The sequence below is a fragment of the Pygoscelis adeliae genome, unplaced genomic scaffold (assembly GCF_000699105.1).
Source record: "Pygoscelis adeliae isolate BGI_AS28 unplaced genomic scaffold, ASM69910v1 Scaffold233, whole genome shotgun sequence".
Classification (NCBI taxonomy): Eukaryota; Metazoa; Chordata; class Aves; order Sphenisciformes; family Spheniscidae; genus Pygoscelis; species Pygoscelis adeliae.
The window spans coordinates 1,177,720-1,199,009 of NW_008824421.1; the positions used below are offsets into that span (position 1 = coordinate 1,177,720).

At 40.2% G+C, this 21,290-nt stretch overlaps 1 protein-coding gene across 1 annotated transcript in view; it reads left to right on the top strand.

The window, feature by feature from the left end:
* The window catches only part of PPP1CB (protein phosphatase 1, catalytic subunit, beta isozyme), a 28,185-nt gene extending 26,310 nt beyond the window's left edge, over window positions 1-1,875 (top strand). Inside the window, exon 8 of the mRNA XM_009320909.1 lies at window positions 67-1,875. Coding sequence (XP_009319184.1) covers window positions 67-171 — 105 coding nt within the window. The 3' untranslated portion in view covers window positions 172-1,875. The remainder of the gene's footprint in view (window positions 1-66) is intronic.
* The last annotated feature ends 19,415 nt before the right edge of the window (window positions 1,876-21,290 follow it).

Genomic DNA, 21,290 nt, shown 5'->3' on the forward strand with positions numbered 1-21,290 from the left:
GCTTAACAGTATTTGAAATGTTCTTAGCTGTCACTGACTCAAAAGAACTTCTTTATTTTCTCTAAGATATTGAAACCATCTGAAAAGAAAGCCAAGTACCAGTATGGTGGACTGAATTCTGGGCGTCCAGTCACTCCACCTCGCACAGCTAATCCACCGAAGAAGAGGTGAAGAAAGGAATAATGTAGAAACACCATCAGATCTGTCAAGGACAAAACTCCATATTACAGTATATAATAAGTGTGCACTGTAAAACCATCCAGCCATTTGACACCCTTTATGATGTCACACGTTTAACTTAAAGAGACGGGTAAAGGATCTTTATTAATTTTTTCTAGTAGAAAGATGTGCGACACTGTATTGTAACAAGTATAGCTCCAAGTTCTAATATCCAGCATAGAGTAAAAAAAGTATTAGGAAAAAACTATTGCAACTACATATTCACATTTACCACGGTTTTTAAAGTTGACCAACATCCCAGTTAAAACTTGATGTAATAGTTAAACCAGATGAGAGCATGATGTTCCATTTGTGTAATGTGGTCTTATTGTTGCTTGATTGCTTTTACTTTGGTTATTTTGTAGCTAGAATGATGCGAATATGGTATCTAGTCTTATTTCCTGGCTCTCTCTTTGAAATTGAAGTAAGGAAGGGGCTTTTTAGAACAGCCATTGGTCTCTTATCCTCCCCCTAGCCCCCTGTTGTTCATAATGCCGCTCAAATGTGTGCCCTATTATAATGCAAAGTTTATAGTACAGTAGTGATTAAAAGGCAAGCTAAGTCAAAATACCCAGACTTGACAGCCAACATAAACTGAGACAGAAAAACCTGTCTTGACTTTTTACCTTAAACTGCCACACAATGAATTTGTGCACTACACTATTTTAAATTATTGACATTACACTGTGCTATGGCACTTCATTTAACTTAGATAGGACAAAAATGGTATTGCCTATTAGTTGGTAACTTGATTATGTGGTACCTTGGCTTTAGTTTTATTAGCATGAAACATCTTTGGCATGCTTAGCTTCCAGGTAACTCCCTACCTGCATCAGAATTCATCTTGCATAGTTCCACAGAACATGAAGATCCTTATTTGCTAAGCCTTTGAAAGCTGACATTCTTTTTCATAAGAGGGAGTGTTTAAATGGATGTTCATCAACGGACAATAGGCTAGCTGACAAGCGGTGCGCTGAAACTGCTATATGAATGTTCAACATGATTATAAGGCTTATGTCACTAAAGACTATATCCTTTGGATTTTCATGATCAAATTTCATATACTATTGTATAGACTTCTGCTTTGTAGTGTACTATAGTAGCAATAATTTCTGTACATGATCGAGAGTTACGCAGTATTTCTTTTCAGCTCTCCTTTCTTAAGAGTTAACATTGGCAAATGGCAAGATACAGAGAAGATACAAAATTTATAGTAGGATAAATGAAAGGCACAGATTTGTGATGCTTTAGGATGCAATACTTACTGGATATAACTACAAAAGCTTTTATTGAATATCGTCAAATTTGTAAGATTCTTTGGGGGAAGGCTTCAGATTTATACCATTCTAAATGTGCATCAGTAGATGTAAAACTCTTGACTTCAGTATTGTCTTGAAAATGTTAAATTGAGGATTCTGGTAACTTACGTTTTATGAACTGGCACATTATATAATGCAAGAGATATATTGATTTCTGACACAGTGAGCAAGTTCTTTAAAATGGATTTAAGTCTCTTTTCTAATTCATTTTGTTTTAAATGCATATTTTAAATGTAGGTTTTTTCATTTAGTAAAAGTTGTCTAATTCATTTGAATGAAGTCTGACTGGTTATTTTAACATACCTTACTGTTACTCAAGAAGTGTGGAGTTTGTTTTTTTTTAAAAAAAAATGCAAACTTACAGCATATATATGTTATTGATTTATATTGGATTGGTCTGTGGTTTTGAACAACGGTTTAACTTACCCCACCTTGAAGCAAGCACCAGAGTTTCAATACATAGAAGAAATCTACTTCTACATTTTATTCTGATATTGCTCAAAGACACTTGTTCTTGAAAATCAGTGATGAGAGCTGTGTGAGTAAGTGACTTCAGTTTGTGACAAGGTAATTGATGAAATCTATTCTGTAAGCCTTGGCAGGGTAACTTCCTGCTGTAAGTCATTGCTTACTGGAGGTTTAGTTTTACAAGTTTTGAAAATGCTGGGTTTTACCAAGTGCCAGTCTCTATGATAAGAAGCATCATGTTACCAAACATCTGGATTAACACTCTTCCATTTTTTCCTTAGTTTCTGGAACAATGTCTTCTGTATCATGAAATGTCCAGGTGTAAAGCTGTATGTTATGTGAGTACCTAACATGCTCACTTGTATTACAGATGCTATGTCAAAAGGAAAATAAAGTCTTCAGGCCTTCTTATGTGTCCTAAAGAAATAGGAAATTCTTAGTTTATTTTATAGCACTAGAAAGCCAGATCTGGTGGTGGTGGTCTGAAGAATTGCTATTTTTATACAGCAGCAATTACTTGAAAAGGACTTGAGTGCTGTTTTGACTTCTGGGGAGTTGGGATGTCTGCTAACATACCTCATCATCCTATATTGGGAAAAAAAATACATGATTTAATAACCTTACCCCTACAGGTGTGATTGATACTCCATACTAGAAGCAAGTCAGGAGCATCAGATACGTGACAGAACTTGGCATATCGCTTCAGCTTACGTTTACAATGTTAATATAGATCTTTAGTATTTTTACTATTGTCCATTCTGGAAGAGATAGAAAAGAGAACCTGAATCTAATTATGCTCAGATAAAATTAACTCTTTCTTCCATGGAAATTGCTAGTGGTCTAATTGCTAATAAGTTTTTTCCATGTAAACATCTTGTCCATACAAGCCTGAAATGCTGCTAAATAGCACAGTGTTAGTGTGCTAGGAAGTAACAGGAGGATTCTCGAATGAGCTGTTAAGAGGTGTATAAAACATCATACCATTTGAGGGATATTTTTGCTTGTTATCCCCCCACCCCTTTTTATCTGACAGTAATATCCATTCTGATTTCATAGTAGAGTACAACATGGCACATAGCCTCATCTTCTTCCTTTTTGGTTGACAGGCATTTTGTGATTCCCAAATAGTAGAGAAATACCTGCTTTAATATAACTTAGAATATTGCTGCATGGAGTGCTGCTTTGGTCTCTTTTGTGTTGATTGATGAGAGATTCTTGTTTTACATCGCTTTTTTCTGTATGCTTCATAGAGGTCAGTGTTTTCTATGCATGGAATATTCATAATTGTTTGCTGCTTTAAAGGAGGTAAAAAAAGTGTTTCATATAGTTGTGGTTATTATGCTGCTCTAATACTTCGAACACTGTTTTATTTTTGCTTGTTATCCCCCCACCCCTTTTTATCTGACAGTAATATCCATTCTGATTTCATAGTAGAGTACAACATGGCACATAGCCTCATCTTCTTCCTTTTTGGTTGACAGGCATTTTGTGATTCCCAAATAGTAGAGAAATACCTGCTTTAATATAACTTAGAATATTGCTGCATGGAGTGCTGCTTTGGTCTCTTTTGTGTTGATTGATGAGAGATTCTTGTTTTACATCGCTTTTTTCTGTATGCTTCATAGAGGTCAGTGTTTTCTATGCATGGAATATTCATAATTGTTTGCTGCTTTAAAGGAGGTAAAAAAAGTGTTTCATATAGTTGTGGTTATTATGCTGCTCTAATACTTCGAACACTGTTTCTGTTTAGGAAGACTTGTTTGTACTGATATGCTACATTTCCAAAAAATGCTGTAGAACTAGGTTCACTGAAAACACTATAATGCATCTTATGCTAGTGAATTGTATGCAGTTGGCTATGTCTGGACACACAGAAGTACTTGTGGCCACTGAAGTCTGAGTTGGTCTTTTTGCTTCTAACAGTGTGATTAACTGCGAGTGTACTGCTGCTAGGTGTCACCAAGCTTCACAATCCTGTTACGAAGATAGTTTGCATTTGTACTGTATTCTCTGTTGAGAGAGGAGCTAATAGGTACCTATGACACAGCTTGTAGTATCCTAGTGCAGTGCATTGCTGTGTACTTGCCTGGGAAGCTCCAATGGAAATTCTTCAGATCTGCGGAAGGAAGCTGCTTTTATTGTTAATAGCCTACATCCCTGTTTTAAGGTTGTTTGAAGGTAGAGATCCTCTCTGCTGTGTTTCTGCCAAAAGATAACAGAAGTAGGAGTTGATGAGCAGCAAGGTATCTTTTATATGAAGAAGTGTTCCTGTCTGTAGCTTGTCTTTTGCCAAGTCCAAGAGGATATTGCCATCATACCATGGAAGCTGTCAGATTAAATTTCTGGAGCTGGGTGTGGTTAGTTTGGAATTGGCAAACAATTTTTTGCTGTGTAGTAATGGAAATATAAAAGACACTACTGCTATCGAATACAGCTGAACTGAGGGTGACCTGAGAGTAACTGTGTTTTGGATAGCTGGAATTTTCAGAACATGTAGATGACAAACACAAATATACCATGCGTGGCCTTCAGTGTAAAGCTCTAAGGTTAGCAGAAAAGGGTACCTGCTTTGTAGAGGCTTATGTAGATAATAGCTGTAAAAACCTAGCCTTTATCCGGGTGTTGAATTTCTTCCCAGCAAACTGTCAATGTTGTATCCACAGCTGGTGTTTCTGGAACTTTCCTTGCTGTCAGGTTTGTTGGAGATGAAGACACTTTATACAAACCTGACAGGTAACATTACAGCTTAGCAAAGAGCAGAGGCAAAGTGATACTGTCAATATTGTATTGCTTTTGAACTTGTTTGAGTTGTAACTTGACTCATGATTGGCATCCATCTGCTTTGTAAGGTACATGAGGATAAATGTGGATATTTGTCTTCAAATGAACTGATGAAAAAGCGAGGGCGAGAGGATGTCTCCTTATGCAGGAGCAAGGATGACTACAACACAGTCAAATATCTATGTCTCCGAGTCCACATGGGCTAATAACATGCTTTAGAGAGCAGTGAGGTTTTTAATACAAAACAGAGTTGCAACGAAGTTCATGTTCTGGTGTATATTTAAATTCAGTTCTTCATGTGTACATGAAGAGCCCTGGACTGTCACAAGAATTGCACACTAAGCATATAGTCATTCTTGTCAATAAAAAGGAACTCAATGAATCAATGCCAGGCTTGGGATATTTAGGCATAGCCCTGGATATTTTTTTCTCTGCTGTCATCTGTTTGCTTCTGCTAATTAGCAGTAGCAGTTTTCAAGCTTGCTCTCAGTGCAGCTGTATACTTTTTTCTCCTGGATCATACATTGATTTTGCTTGCTTTGTTCCAAAGGTTGATCAAGGTTTTGATGACAGCATCTAACCAGGTGGCTGCATGCAACTCATGGGCTTAGAACCAAGCATTCTTCTCACTGCATGTATCAGATGATCAAAGCTGAAGGAACCTCAGGCCACGTTGGACTGAACACTGGAAAACCACGTGACAGTAAGGCAGTGTTGGGGACAGTAAATAAGTTACCAAGATAAGACACAAGTTTGGGTACTGTGTGGTGTTATCGGTCTGCCAGGTTCTTGTCTTCCATGAATTTCTGGAACTGGTACTGCCTGAGCATCTTCCTTGCAGATCCCTCAAGTTGTTGGGAAACCAGCAAAGCTGTCTGGTTACTTGTTCTGTGTCTTCGTGTGCCTTGTTAAAATAAATAATAATGATCTCATTATTGGTTAATTGGTAATAAGGACAAAATTTCATTCTGTTTCCCAGTGTCCTGTTCGAACTCATATTGATCTCTGCACCTGTATGTCCCAAGAAATGAGAATTTTAAAACATAATTCAAAATATAACCGTTTGCCACAAGCCCTTGCCAATAAATGGCTATAATAATCTTTTTCAAGGAAAACTTACTGCTGCCTGAAACAGTCAGAACAGGTGAAGCTTTAAAGAGAGTATATGCACTGCATGTGGCCTAGCACAGCCCCTTTCCTGAGTTCTGCTGCTTTTGTTAACAGAATCTGCAGCCCAAGCTTCCTGTTTAGCCTGCTGCACACTCAGTCTTAGAAGAAACCACAGCAGAAAGCAGGTGCTAACTAGATCCAGCTGCTCATAAAGATCAGCAGAAGCTATTCTGTATCTTGAGGTGGAGATGTAAGCTTTATGTTAAAGATGAGGAAAGCTCCCAGGCAGAGCTCTAGAAACAAGCACCACTTGAAAATCCTTTTGAAATATGATAGACATGCCCAGATGTTAAGTTTCAGTGTTTTAACTTAACCTGAGTTACTGTTAAATGGGGGAAGTAAAGCAAATAGGCAGGATTAGTTTTTCTACTCTTACAGATGCTGATACTCAAAAATAGTAAATTATATTTGCAGAGAGGAAAATAATTAAGTTACTGATTTTCCCCTTGGTAGAGAGTTCTGCCTGCTCATGTTGCTTTAAAGGTTTGAATCTTCAGTGTGCAAGAGAATGCTATAGATGCATCCAATTAACTATTGAAAAGGCTTAGCCAGAAAAAAACTGGTACCTTGCAGACAAACTGGTGCAGCTCATGACATGAAGCAGAGGAGCGCACAACATTGATGAATGCAGAGGACAGCCTTGGCGAGTAAATACATTCCAATGCAATGTTTTTCTCCATTGCTGTGCTTTGGAGCCCCAGCAAACATGTCATAATGTGAAAATAGTTACAAGTGTTTCACATTGTTCCCTCTGGTTGCTTCCTAGCAGCATTTCTACAGTTCCTTGTGTAAGTCCGTCATTGTCCTATTGAATTTCTGAGCATGTATAAGTTAGTAATTTTCCACTAGCTACCCAAGAATATTTTATGTTTATATTTCAGGTAGCTATTCCTGAGTGGCTTCTTGCACCTGCCACAAAGATAGAACATGTATCATTTCTGTGAAATGCTGGGAGAGGGAACATGTTATGAGAATTATATCTTAATGGACATCTTAACTGCACCATAATTGCATCTAGTTTCCAGGAGGCTGGGTTAAGAGGATGAGCTGTAAGACTTAAGGCCCCACTCTGTTGAAGCAACGGTGGAGGGCAAACACCTTAATTCTTTCCTACTCAAGGCTTTTACCTAAAGGTCCAGCAACAAACAACTGACATGCTAGTCGTAGAGGCTTTTGCCTTGCCTTTACCACCTAGAGAGACAATTCTTTTCCTTGGTTTGTCTTGTTTATACTAATATTATACAAGAATTCAACATAGTTACTTAATGAAAAAGACCTAATCCAGTTGGCATAAGTTTTCTTCATGTTAGAATTGGTCTAGCATGCCGATGCCATCTAGTGGTCGAAGGCCAGTGGATGGAAACCTATTACTGCAGAACTGGCATTTTATTGCGTGTTTATCCTGTACTTGTCTGATGTGGAAACCTTATCACTTGATCAGTACTGAAATATATCCATAGTGCACGGCTTCAAAATAACTCAGAACTTGCTGCATTGAAACTAGGCTTACCTCAGTTAGACGTAGAAATTTATTTCCCTTAAATTTGTCAGACTTCATGAGGTCTCTTAAAATTATCTGAGGATTCTGAAGGGGAAAAAAAAAAGTCAGAGCTGCCATGAAAAATGTAGAAAAGTTAGGCTTTGTCTTAGGCAAAGGTTTCCAGGTTTCTTCCCCACTCTGGAGTCTTCTGTTCCCAAGTCTAACCAAGTAAGGTGGGATTCTGTGTATAAATTTCCAGTGATTGGAGGAGGACTGGTGGAAAATACGTAAGAAAAAGTATGTTTAGGTTTGGTATAAAGCAATGTAACTACATAGGGAAAAAAAATGAATTGGTTCTGGCTTAGGTGTGGAGAACTAATTGGGGGATGCATCAGAACAGGGCTGCTACTAAATTTGGGTATCTTATCTACCCAAATATTACATAATTTGTGTTGCTTTTAATTAAGCAGTTCTTCCTCTGCTCCACCTATGGGCTTGGTATCACAGGCTTATACTATTGAAAAGAGATTTGTAGAGTTTAGACCTGATTTGAGGGAAACACTTGATATTTAGCCAGGTTCCACTAGTTGTCTACAATGAGTTGCTCTTGAAAAGCTGTATCTACACTACTGTGTGAGTTCGGAGCAATTACGTGTTTTAGAAGTGAATTCTCCTGATTGTCCTCATGTGCTGGTTTGGATTGCAGAGCTCATGCTGTTCTATGCAAATTAGATCTTTTGGTTTACTTTCATGCAAAAGAAATTTGTTCCTAGTGTATGCCCATGGTGTCAGTGATCCAAACTACTGAGTGGGCCATGGCACTGTGAAGTCTCCCAACAAGGGTGGGTGACACATTGGTGCACCAATAGATAGAATGGAATCAAAACGTGAAGAGCTTATGTGACGCTGCAGTGCTTCCCATGCTGTGTAAAGTTAAACTGGCATCTGCATGTCAGATATTGTCTGTCAAGAGTCACGCTGAAGCCTGTTACTCTACTGTTCCATAATCTACCCAACATTTTCCTCAGTATCCTTTCCATTCTTTCTCTCATACTTTCTGTTGCGCCAATTTTTTTTTGTCTCTTTTCTGACTGCTTTTCTACCCAATTCTGGCAAGGTGTCTTTGGCTTCCCAGGTGTTCCGATATGGTGGCACCTTAGGCTGCAAGGAGATACTTTCAATCTGTCATGAGAGGGCTGAAATCTTTGGTAACTGGCTAATCTAGCAGCAGGAGGAGGAGGCTGTGTACCTCAGTAGTCACTGACTACCAGAAGACCAGCAACTGGGGTATGTGTACAGTTCAAGAAGGTGGAAGAAGTCTTCTTTAAGACCAGGGCAACAATCAGATTTTGAGGTGTCATAGCATATGTCCTTACTACAATGATAATGAAGAGATCTCTTTGGAAGCATACAGCCTCCTGTGCTTGTAGCAGCTGAGATTGAACCTAGGTGAATGTACTGCTTTCCTATACATGTTGTTAGGGTGGAGGGGCAGGACAGGCATGTGAGGCTTCAGGTGGAACTAGGGCACAGATCCAAGTGTGTGGAGAGGCAGTGAGTTGCTAGTCTGAGCAGGAGGGCTGTTTTAGGCCTTTAAAAGCAATTCCATATGGCTGTGAGCTGTAGGAGAAATCTACCATGAAACAATTCTGTCTCAAAGTGCTGGTTTCCTGCCATGTGAGGTCTGTCCAAGGAGCTAAGCAAACTACACACAAGGATAACATGGTTGTGTAACCTTCCTCAACTTCCAAGAGGCCATACAGCCTCTTGCCCTCCATAAATGCTGTAAGGTATGAGCTAGTGACACTACACACAACCCTGTGAACAGCAGCCATGACAAATATTGATTGAGGTGTCAGTTTACTTGGAATGAAAGGCAGTTACCTGCTGATGTTGCAGTAATGTTTTTTTTTTCCCTCCACATTCTAGCAAGCCTGAAAGATTTCACGGCTGCCCTTCCTTAGTCAGGCCCTGGGAGCAGCAGCCTGAAGTTTGCCCTAGAGGAGATGTCTCATAACACTGTGTGGTCACTTCAGGATCAGAGGCTTGGATGTCAGGTATAGAGCTGCTATTTCAGTAGGCAACGTGCAGTCATGGATTGGTTATGGGCCAAGTGCCCTCAGGGTGGCAGGAGAAAAAGGATGTGTTGTCCTGCTTGCTGGCATGATTTTGTTCCAAATATATAGCAGTCTAGTGGGAGGGTAAACAAGCTTGTGTGTTACAAGAATTTCAGGTGGTTGGTTACTCAGGGGAGGCCTTGCTGGAAGGTGTGCTGTTCACAACTGTGGTTTAAGGCAAAAGTGAGAAGGAAATAGAGAAGGAAGAACTTGGAGACAACCACGGTCAGAGTTACCTAGAACTCATAGCAGGCCTGACAGCAGTTCTTGGGCAGCCTGTGTGCCAGACTTGTTAAAGCTCAGGAGCAGGAGACTCTGGGAAGGTGGTGGGAAGACCAGTATCTTCAGGAGGCATTTGATTTCCCTCCAGAGTTCCCACATCGTGCTCTTGGCAGTGAGCTGACCAAAGTGGGCCAACTGCAGGAAGAAAGGAAGGTGAAGGTCAGCTTGATTCTTCTAGCAGCTTTCCATTCACCTCTGGTCATCAGATTACCTCATGCTCACCTGCGTGAGTGGAGAGGGTATGTGGCATGGAGGCAGACTCTATACAGAGTGCTTACTGGTCCTCTAGCCTTCCTCAAAACTGGGGGTGTGATACTTGCCCCTTTGGTTAGACCACACTGATAAGTTTGGGTTATTAGTCCCTAGTGGGTCATGTTGAACCCCTAGGAGGAGTTTGTATTGGCCCACTCATTCCTAACTCTTTCCTATGCCTGAAGTTCTAGGCCTCGCTGGCTCCCCCAGGGCCCTGTCTCTGCTCATCCACATAGGGATTACGGGCCACTTCTCAGGGAATATGGTTTTGTTTGGATGCTTTTGCTGAGCCATTCCAGTTCAACTCGAATGTTCTGACCACTCAGATTTTTGGGTTTCTACCTCAAGTTACCTGACTTCCTGACTTGTGGTTTTCTAGGGTACAGACTGAGCCATGTGTAAAGATGGAAGGGTGTGGTAACTCTGAAAAGGGTGCTTCAGCAAAGGCTAGGCTCAGAATAAATGGATGCCTTCAGCCTTCGGCTGAATTACTGGCTCAAACATCCACATGGGAGGAGTAGCATATATCTGTTTTGCTTATAAAATATATGTTCAGCTCTTATAGTAGTATCTGGTAGTCGGGAACAAATAACAGCTTATGCCCTCAGGGCTCTGCGATGTTGACCTGAGGCTATGAAGCAGGCTGGGAGGAAATGGAGAAGCTCTGAAGCTTGTGGCCAGTTTGTGGAGGTGGGTTTGAGCATACCTTGTTGGGAACCTCTGGGAATCATGCAAGAACTTGATAGTCATATACTTGTCAGGCATGAGTTTGACCCCATACAGTGCTGCATATTCTTTTCTTGGCTGGTAATAGAGAAATTTTAATGCACTAAGTATTTTTGCACTCAGATGAACTGCTGTATCTCCCTTTAAAAAAAAATAAATGAAATTCAGTACTAGATACAGAAGTTTGTGTCTGAGTTATCAAAATGGCCAGGAGGTGGCATCAGTGTACCACAAACAAGCATTTGAGGCTCAAAGTGGCACTTAAAGGAGGCAGGTTCACTGTGAACATTTTTTCAGTGCTTGCTTAGTCGCTCATGTCTGTACAAGCAGGCTTTGTTACGTAGGTGAAGTGCAGTATTTTTATGTAACTTACCTAAATCAAGAACTAATTATTTGTAGGCAGTTCTGGTCAGATATTTTTTAGGGTGATTGGATGTGTTTATTTTTGTACACAATTACTTAAACTATATTTGTGTGGTTACCAATTTATGCATGTAGGTTTTTTATAGGTCACTGATCTCAGTCACTGGTTTTAGTGTCCTAGTCTTAAAACTGAGGAAAACTTGAGTGGCTGAAGTTTATAACGTTAATGCTTTATGAACAAGAAATGTTTGCTCTGTGCTGCAAATACAACGCATTCCTATCCCCCTTTCATGTTAACGTAGTCTGTAATCCACAAGTATCCAAGCAATAAATCCGCCTCACAATCTTTTAAGGTAGATAAGTATCATGATAGAAAACAAAAATATCAAAGGACTCTGACAGTAGAGTGCTTGTGAAAACTAGAGTGAAGATGCCAGAGGTTCTGACTCAGGCCTGCAGTTAGGGTTAGATTCCTACTTAAAGACAGTAATTAATGTGTCCTGTGTGTAGTACTGGCAGTGCTGGCCACCATTTCCTAATAAAGGGTTCTGGTTTTTTGCTTGGAACTCGTCCAAAACTTTGGTTCTTCCTCAGTCTTTGTTTTATCCTGATTTCTATTTTTATTTCTTCCTTCATTTTAACCTTTTCAAAGAATGAGCAATAAGAAAAAACATTTTCTCCACCTGTATCAGAGACAATGCTTTGTTCTCGTGTTTTTGCTGACCCACAAATAACACTTCAAAGCAGGAACTGAAGAAAACACTGCAATCCCTCCTTCACTATGGTGTTGTCATATTGACAGTAGCACTGCCCTACTGCAGGGTTAGTATGCAATGATCTAATTGCCCTAGATTGTTGGCTGCTCATCTTCCTATGCTGATTGCTACTAGATGTTAATCTCTTCTGTTTGTACTTTGAACTGATGCCTGCAATTCTTAGAATCGGTTCAACAGAGAAAGAATCAGTACCATTGTGAGACAAGAAAAAAATCATGATCCTTGCCCAGCTTTATTACTAGCACATACCAGAGGATGACCTGTGCTATGCTGGGATGATTGATTGGTATGCTGTGGTGATCTTGCACATGGCTTTGATAGATGATTTCTACAAAGACTGGGGACAAAAGCATCTGTCTGCATTCTTCTCGTTGGAGCCATTTGGTAACCTGTGGCTGCTAGCAGCTGTGGAAGATCCCATGTCAACATGTTGTCCATGAGGTACGAGTTGGACTCCTGAAACTTCACAAGATGCTTCTTGCTGTTCCTGTCGTCAAACTTCAAGTGACTGTAATTCTCTAAAACCCAGTTTTGTATTTGTTTTGCATATATCCCCATTTCTTAACTTCTTAGAAAAGCAGCATGTGTAGTTGAATTTACATGGCATTAGCCTGTGATATTAAGTCATTGTACATCTGTCCATGTAGGAGATAGTGCACATTGCCCAGTACAACTTACGAGAGAAACAAGAACTTCAAAGTGGAGAGCGTCGGGATGATACACATGCTTCTTTGAAACAGGCGTCTGAGCCTACTGCTAGCTTTTACTGGAAACCATTCAAAATTCCCCTCTGAGATAACATTTGAAAGTCAATTGTTTTTATAAATTTCCCTATAGGAAAAACAAAAGTGGTGTGCTGTAGTTGATGCTTACCTCTTCGTTTCAGTAAGGCTGACTTTTTTTGCAAGAAAACTGTCCACCTAAGACTTCGACCAGCTTTAGTTTTTCCATTCTGGGAGTACTAAGCATTGTAGGCCTGGTGGGAAATAAGCTGCTTGTGTAGTTCCTTACCCAGTTACGGTGGTCTGTTTTATTTTTATGTATCCACTTTCTCCAGTCTGAAAATCTGCCTTTATGTCTTATTACCTCTGCTCCATGTTTATTAGTTTGTGGCTTCTGCTGACATCCCTTTTTACAGGTAGGTGTGTGTATGTGTATATATACTTTTTCAAATATCTTCTGACTCCTTTCTTTGGAGTGAAAATTGGGGTGGCCAGTTTGAGAGTCAGTCACCCCTGAATCCCACTAGACACCCAAGCTCATAAAAAAACTAAGTTAAAAGAAGCAGTTTAATTGCAGTAGCATAAGGTAAAGGTAGCTTACCCTGCTGTGGTGTTTGCATGTTTTATGCTACTTTAGCAAGTGTTTTACTGGTATCCAGGCTACCTGTTCTAAAGCTATTCAGCTGGAGGTGGTTATGATAGGTAATATTGTTTTATAAACAGTACAACTCCATGTGAACAACCCCAAGAACAAATATATCTTTGAAATGCGTGATGCTGCTGGCCAAAAGAGTAGACACAAAGTGGCCTTTCACACAAGGAGTTAAAGGGATATGCCTTTGCAGCTCAAATTTAAGGGAGTAATAATGTAGGAAAATAGCATCTAGAAGTTTCTGTTGCTGCCTAAAAGGAATTCTTCAGTTGCGTTCTGTTATCTGTAGCAAAGATATTGATAGAATTTATATCAGGTCTCTTTCTCCATTCTCCACCAAGAAGAATTAATCTGGCAAAATGCTGACCTCTTCTGTTAAAAATTAGTATTTCCCAAGAATTCAGTGTCCTGCAGAAATAGTCACTTCCAGAAGAACACCTGGAAACAGAAAAAACATGGCAGTTTTCAGTGGCAGGTAATCTGTGTATCAAACACTCTTTTCCTCCTCCTGGGGTGATGGTCTTAAGAACTATGGAGATGCTGCAGCGAGAACAGAGGATTGAGCCACAAGCTTAAACACCTAAATAGTTTAGTCTATGTACCCTGAACCTAGCATATTTCTAAACCTCTTTGACTTCCTCTTTCAAAGAGTTGAACTTGACTTTAAGATGTTACTACCTCGTGCTTCTTTTTTAACAGTTCACACCCTATTTATGATGTGGGATAATGCAAGACTGTCTTTTTTTTTAAGAACTCTGAACTGTCATAGATTAGAACATTAGCTGCAGTCATGCACCATCTGGTGTTGCCTCTTGAGCGTGCAAGCATGTTCCTGAATATCCCCTGTGTCAATATCCCATGTATGATAGGTAGAGAGATTTAACTACTTGTTGACAAAACATCAGTGAATTGATTTTTTTTTTAAGCAAGTGATATCTTGTATTAGGAGATTTCCCTGTATCACATGCTACTTAACTCAAACAATTACTGTCATAGCAGATATTTCAGAGATAAAATTTGTAATTTGTCAGACATATTAAATGTTCATTGATTTCAAAATTATAAAACTTTCATGTAGTTAGAGAATATAGCTGTATCCACAACCAATATATTCTGTAGTTACTGACTCTCTTGAAATGCTATTTCACTAATAAGAGCAAATGTTGTTCCATAAAAAGCAAGGAGCTTATGTTGATTCCTGTAATTCCTTCTTAAGCAGATGGAACATACATGTCCAGCTCATTTCAGAAGCCCCAGGCACAGCAGTCTTGCAGTTATGAGGAATCAGTCTCACTTCCATGAAAAGGAATGGCAGTAAAGAGAAGTTGTGAACTTTTCTTGATCCCTACCACACAGCAAGTGTACTGTTGAAGGGACGTGGAAAGCCTTGAAAAAATAGCTAAATAGAAATGAATGCTGCACAAAGTGCCCTGGGCACTGAAAAATGCTCATTTTAAATGTTAACCATTCCCAGTGTGAAGCTTTCAGTGCTGTGATGGTCGTATTTTGAGGCAGGCCAGCCTAGTGAGTTAGCTTTCTGGCCAGAATCCTGCACGGATCATTAACACGTAGTATCCAAAAAACCAGGAGGGCAAAGGTTCCTTCTCGCACGGTACAAAAGCCATCTATTTGGGCTGAAGGTTTATCTACTACTGCATGGAATCAACCTTTTATTGAACATAAAATTCTCATTTGAAGTTGTCTGATGATCAATATCTGCAAACTGCCTTTTATTGGATCCAAACAAAAAGCCTGTCAGGTCATGTATTAATTGAAGCATGACAACTGTTTTTCTCATGGATGATGGCAAAAAAGCAACAATTTAAAGGGCTACAGTTGCTAATTTGGAATGAAACTAAAAGATAGGATCTGGATTCCTTTCTTTGGCTTGTACTTTATCATCGGGATTTCTGAAAGCAGCTGGAACTTCTGCTAAAGAAAAACAGGGTCTGGTTGGCTTCAGCTGAGATGTGTGTTGTGCTGCCTGTGCCAGCTGAGCCCTCTTTCCCAGTGGAAGAGTTCCACCCTGTGGGAGGGCAGACAGGTGCCTCCTGTCCTTCTGGCTCTGTCAGAGCAAAACCCAACTTTCTGTGGGAGTCCAGGAGACAATGCCCAGAACCTTTGCACTCTTCTGTTGCGCTGGCAACAGCATCTTCCTTTCTGAGCTGCTTCTCTACCGTGGGTACTGTTGCATCTTCCAGTGCTGTGGCTACCTCTTTTATCACCTTTCTGTCTAGGTTTCCACTGATGCAAACCAGGAGTAGGTTAGACAAAACCTTACTAGTGAAAAGGTCAGTGTCCTGTTGCATATATTCACCTCCCATTGATTTTGGTGAGATGGCATGCCTGAGAGAAGAACTTCTAACACTTACTACATAACTATCAAATAAGAAACTAACCTTACTAGTTAGTTCCTGTAATGGGTATCTCTAGTACATAATAGGTCTCTTCAGATCAAGCACTCCCTCAATCTATTTCTAATGTCTTAGATATTGTCAAGTATTCACAAAAGAATGTCTGTAGCAAGATGTAGCAAGTCCAGATAATGAAAATCCTCTGCCCTCTCGCTCTTAGTATAACTTTTTGTGCGTTGCAAGATCTCTCTTCTGTAGTGTGGAAAGGGTACATACAGATGTTGTCTGTAAATGGCTTTTTGACATGGGTGAAAGTGTGTCAAGGTGTGTGCTAAAAATTAAATAGTACAGTAGCTGTATGATAGTGCTTGGCCTCATTCTCTGGCCCTCTCTAGTTTACTCAGATGGACATGGCTGCGAGTCCTGCAAGACAGAAGGAAGGTGCATAATGTGACCCATGCAACCTGTTTAGTCATAAGTTGCAACTTCAATCAAGCCCTTGCCAACAGCTCCTCTCACTGTAGTCATCCTGTTCTGCATCTAATGGCTGTACAAGATGAACTCTAGGAAAGTTGCCCCAAAGCCTAATCCTATATTTATGGGAAAAAAGGTGACCTGGAAACCTCAGCAACTTGAAGTTTCATCTAGGTTTATCTCAAGACTGTCACTAAGGAAGAGAGAGAACAGCCTTACAAGAGAACAGCCAGCTGCCTCCTGAGAGGAAGGAGTCTCCTTTGAAGTGAAAGTGGCTTTGGACAGGTGACACGCAATAGAGCTGACCTAGTGGAAGTAGGAACTGCACTTGGAGATTGTGCACGTGGTGTTCTGTAACCCTCTGCTGACATGGGAAGAGCAGTCTCTGCCTCCTTACCCCTTAGTAAGGTGGCTTGGAAGCATCTGAGATAAGCTGCTTGCATCCCCTGGGACTGTGTTAGTTGCTGGAACCTGTGTAAGGTGTATGAGGAAGAGGAAGATTATGCCCATGTGGGCTTAGCCCCAGCACAGCCTTAAGAAATTGAATTCTCACTCAAGCAGGCAACTGGGCAGTCTCTTGTGAGACTGTTCTCTAAGGAAGAGGAAAAAGCCTTAAGATAAGCCTGACTACCTTCAAGTTGCTGAGCTGTCCCATGGAGACACTTTCTCATGCTGAAGAGGAAATAAGGTGATACTGCTTCCTTCCTCCTTATGATGCTTCCAGTTGAGAGCAGATCTGCTTCATCTGCCTTTCACTCATCATGATTTGGGGACTTTACTTCTTCACCAACAATTACAGACTTTTCTACATACGGACTTTGCTTTTGCAGAGTCTGCAGACAGTAGTAGCTATCAGTTTTTAAGACTAACTTGTTTAATCAATCAGACTAGCTTGTGGAAGGAAGAGGACAGGCCTTTCCTTCCACTTGGGTAATCAACCTCTATGAAATAATTTGTATGCCAAGAAGAGTAGTATATAATTTAAGATTTGAAATGTTTTGCTGTATATGTATTCTTTTCTAATGGGTAAAATAGATATTACAAAAGAGGAGGCTTTGTGCAAACATGAGAATTAATGGAGATGAAAGTGAAACCAGAAACATACCATAATTTCATGTGGTACTACTGTCCTATAATTTGAGCACTGCTTTTAAACCCAAGAGGTCTTACTCATGTTAGGGTTCAGTTGGTTTTGCATTATCTTTCGGTAGTTTTGCACAAGTAATGTAGAACAGTAGTATAAATTAGCCTTTCAGATCAATTTATTAAATCATGTTCTTCAGGTATATAAAGTAGAAGGAAGCTTTTATATGGATTAGCAGTCCTTAATCTTTTTAAACACTGATTCAGTGGAGCACCTAAGTGTGTACTTAAAATTAAGCACAGAAGTAGTTCCCTTTCAATTGTTAGGACTATTTGCATACTGAATTCTACAGAAGTGTTCAAGCACTTATCCACATCAGGATCGTAAACAGAGACTCTTTGACATGGCAGCAAAGTACATTAATGCCAGCCCTAATCTTTCCTTAACTGTTTCACATCTTTATCTTGTTTGTGCATGCTTTCTCCAGTCAGTAACTTGAGCCTGTACCTGTCTGATCCTTCCTTGAGAAGTTTCCTGGTCCCTTAAGGTTTAGTAAAGCCGAGTTTTGTCACACATTCCACCCATCTCTTCTTATTAAAAAAAAATAACTGGCTTTTTTCCAGTGTTCTTTGACCTCAGCAAAATGATATGGTTGCACTTGGAAGCAGAATGTGGCTTTTGACCTATGATTTCATCCCCCAAGTTTTGCCATTGGTTTTAAGATCAAGTATATACTGTGACAGAGGGATGGTAGGCTCTTCCATCTTGTGTACCGCTAGTTAAGAATTAACGTCAAACAAGAATTGGATGTTCTCCAAAGCTTATGACGCTTGTGTCCTATAGGCGAGTGTCCCCAGCCCTTTCCAATATATTCTATACGTTATTGATCTCACTAACATTTGTGCAGCTGCCTGCAGGCTCTGTACTGTAGATTGTTCCCAGGATTTCCCATAACTCAAATGCCTTTGCATTAGTTACTGTTTGTCCTTTGCATGAAAGTTGAATGCAACCTTTAAAAAAAAAAAAGTGAATGCCTTGGGCCATTTGAGAGCTGTAGTTGTGTCCTCCTTTCTTTGAAGGTATAGCAGCTCATACAGGAAACCTGATCCCAAGTTCAGGGAGAGTGGTAGAAGGGCAAGGAATCTTGTTAGCCTTGTATGAGGATGGAGATACGTGCAGGTGTGGATTTATCTATGGGTCCGTACCTTGCCCATGCAGTGTCCATCTGTTGCAGCCTTGGCCATAGAATTCCCCCTTAAATGTAGCTGCTTGTAGAGGTATTGAAAAGACTTTAAGAATGAAATTACAAGCAAGACTAAATGCTGGCATCCAAAACTTCACAGAAGAGGCTTTCAAATCCACCAGAGTGATTTGAATGCCCAATTCCTCTTCCTTCTAATGGGAAGTACTCATATATAATGACACGGAGAATCTCAGTCTCTGTTTATATTTACGTGTAGCCTCTGTATGTGTGATTTATATATGCAGTCTTTCACACATGCATGTTGCCAAGCTAAAATTGCCATGTTATGGTAGTATTGCCATCATTGTGATGTCTGTTTTATTTCGGGGGGGGGGCAGGCAGAATTAAACTGAATAGCTGCATCTTGTTTACTGCCCCTAAATATATCTCATTTCTATAGGAAATGATTTTGTTTGCATGAACAGTAGAGGCAAGAGGAAAAAACACAATATATCTTGGCCAGCTTCAGCATATTTAGTCTTGTTAGTGTTTGGGTAGTAAAGGGAAAGAACACAGCAGAAAATGAATGGAAGAAAATGTTATTCAAGTTTTGCTATATAAGCCTGTAGTTCTGTAAAAGTCTCTAAGTTACAAAGCTTTAAAGGAACCTGAAGAACTACTGGAAAAAGGACTGAAAGGAATTCTCTATATAGAGGTCAACTTGCAAATAGACATCAGTATTACATAGTGACCAGCATCCTTCCTTATCTATAACCTAAGTGACATTGCTGTCTTATTTTAAGATGATGAATTAGACCTTTTTTTTTTAAATGTGTATAAACTACTTAGTATGATGTTTTGTCTGGGCAACCTAACTGCTGTGCTGCTAGGAAAGTTTGGTATGGTTTTGGTGCTGCAGTGATTATGCAGTGCAAAAGAGACTCCAAGCAGCTTCACAGGGGCATTTTGTTAAGGATATTTACCAGTAATTTGGTACAGTCTGGGTCAACATCTGGTAAGTCCTAAAGTAGAAGAAAAACAAAAGATGGTACAGTCAAGGCTGTGATGGTCTATCCATTGGAACTGCAAGCTATGCGCACATAATCCAAAATACGTAGCCTCATAAGCAAAAATATAACTAAGTGATTGGCCTATGGTTGATTTTTCTATGTGTGTACAAGAAGTGTGTATCCACTTCAAGAATTACAAGAAGCAGCAAGGCATCAAAGCCTATTGTTTCTAGCTGTCTTGTTCCACTTCTCACAGTTCTAGTATCTCCTGAATGCAATGCCTATCTTGCTTGGTACTTGCTTCCTTCCCAGAAGTTTTATAAACGTTACAGCAGAGGGCAGTAGGAACCCACCTCTGCGTAAAGTTGTCTTGTATCACAAGCATGCAAGTACATGTTTTCTCCTCACTCCTCTTCCCAGCTATAATGAAATTCAAGGTCCAGAATAAGCTTATAGAGGGGAGCTGCCACAACTGTTGTCACTGTAGTTGTCACAGTGAATGCAAGGTCTATGTTTGTACATCCATTTCTAGTCAGTGAACTGACTCTCTAGATTTGATGTATGCTGCAAAGAATCCAGGCCCAAGCTGATGGCAGAAACTGGGCAATTTTTATCTCAATTCAGAATCCTGTAACAGTTGGTAGAAAGGAAACGATGTGACAAACTATACAGCTCATCCTCAAGCATGTTTTCCTGCTAGTTGCTGAAATATCCTAATCTTCTCCTGGAAGGCTCTTTCTTAATTTCCCAGTACAATATCTAGGGTCTAAAAACCAGACACATTAAAAGTGCATGCATTTAGGGAAGACAAAGCCAATGCTGTAAAGCAGCTTCAGCTGGGAACCTTTCAGATCCATGCAGCATGATGATGTCAACAGTGCCAGGATTACATCCCCTCCGCGCATCTCCTCTCTTTAGTCTTTGCTCACCCTCAGCATCTTCTGCCACTGCTCAGGAGACACTGCAGTTCACTTAGCAGACAACGGCAACCAAACCCGTCAGTTCAAGTTAGTGTTCCAGTACTGCAAGCCATCCCAGTAGATTTGGGGTTTCCCTCCCGTCCTGTTTTTATTTCATGAAGGAGGACATGCTCGTACACCCTCTTCTCTGGCTCAGCGGACTCATGTCTCGGCAGCGAGCACGGTCGTCTGTGAGCATGGTGCCAGTTCACCGCAGAGATCAGCAGAGGCTTTGGACTTACTGCCTCCTTTAATTGGCAGTAGCCCGGGTCTGATGAGCTTCCAGACAACATTGCAAAGCTCAGCTTTCCCCCGCCCCCGGGTTCTCCAGGCGTGTGAGAGTGTATGTGTGTGGGAAGGAGGGAGTTGTCATTGTGAAGAATTGTTCAGGAAAGTGGGGGATTTACTCATTTCCTGGTTTACTGGTGAGGATCTGCCTTACGTATTGCTACACCTAGGATGTATTTTTAACTTTTCTCTGGTAACTATAGCATACGTACAGATGGACTTACTGATAGATAAAACATAGTACAAATTACATAGACTGTGCATAGGGATACTAGGAATGTGATTGGCTATAGAAGTTCCTAGTTCTTGCAGTCACTCATATTTGTTAAACTGAGACATTGCTAGATAATCTGGTTTCTTTTTAGTATTTTTTTTCTTCCTTTGTTTGCCTGTATGCTTGTAAAGGATAAGTTGAAATCAGGACCCACATACCAGAGCGATTCACAAAGTGGTTTGCTTCTGAGGCCAGACCAGTCCCATCTGCAAAGGACAAAGGCTGCTCACTACATGCTTGTTCAGAGCTATTCAAGGATGGAAAATGCAAGAATTATAGAGGGGAGCTGCAACTTCCAAAGATCCCTTATATCTTGTTCTGGTGCTCTTCTTTCCCT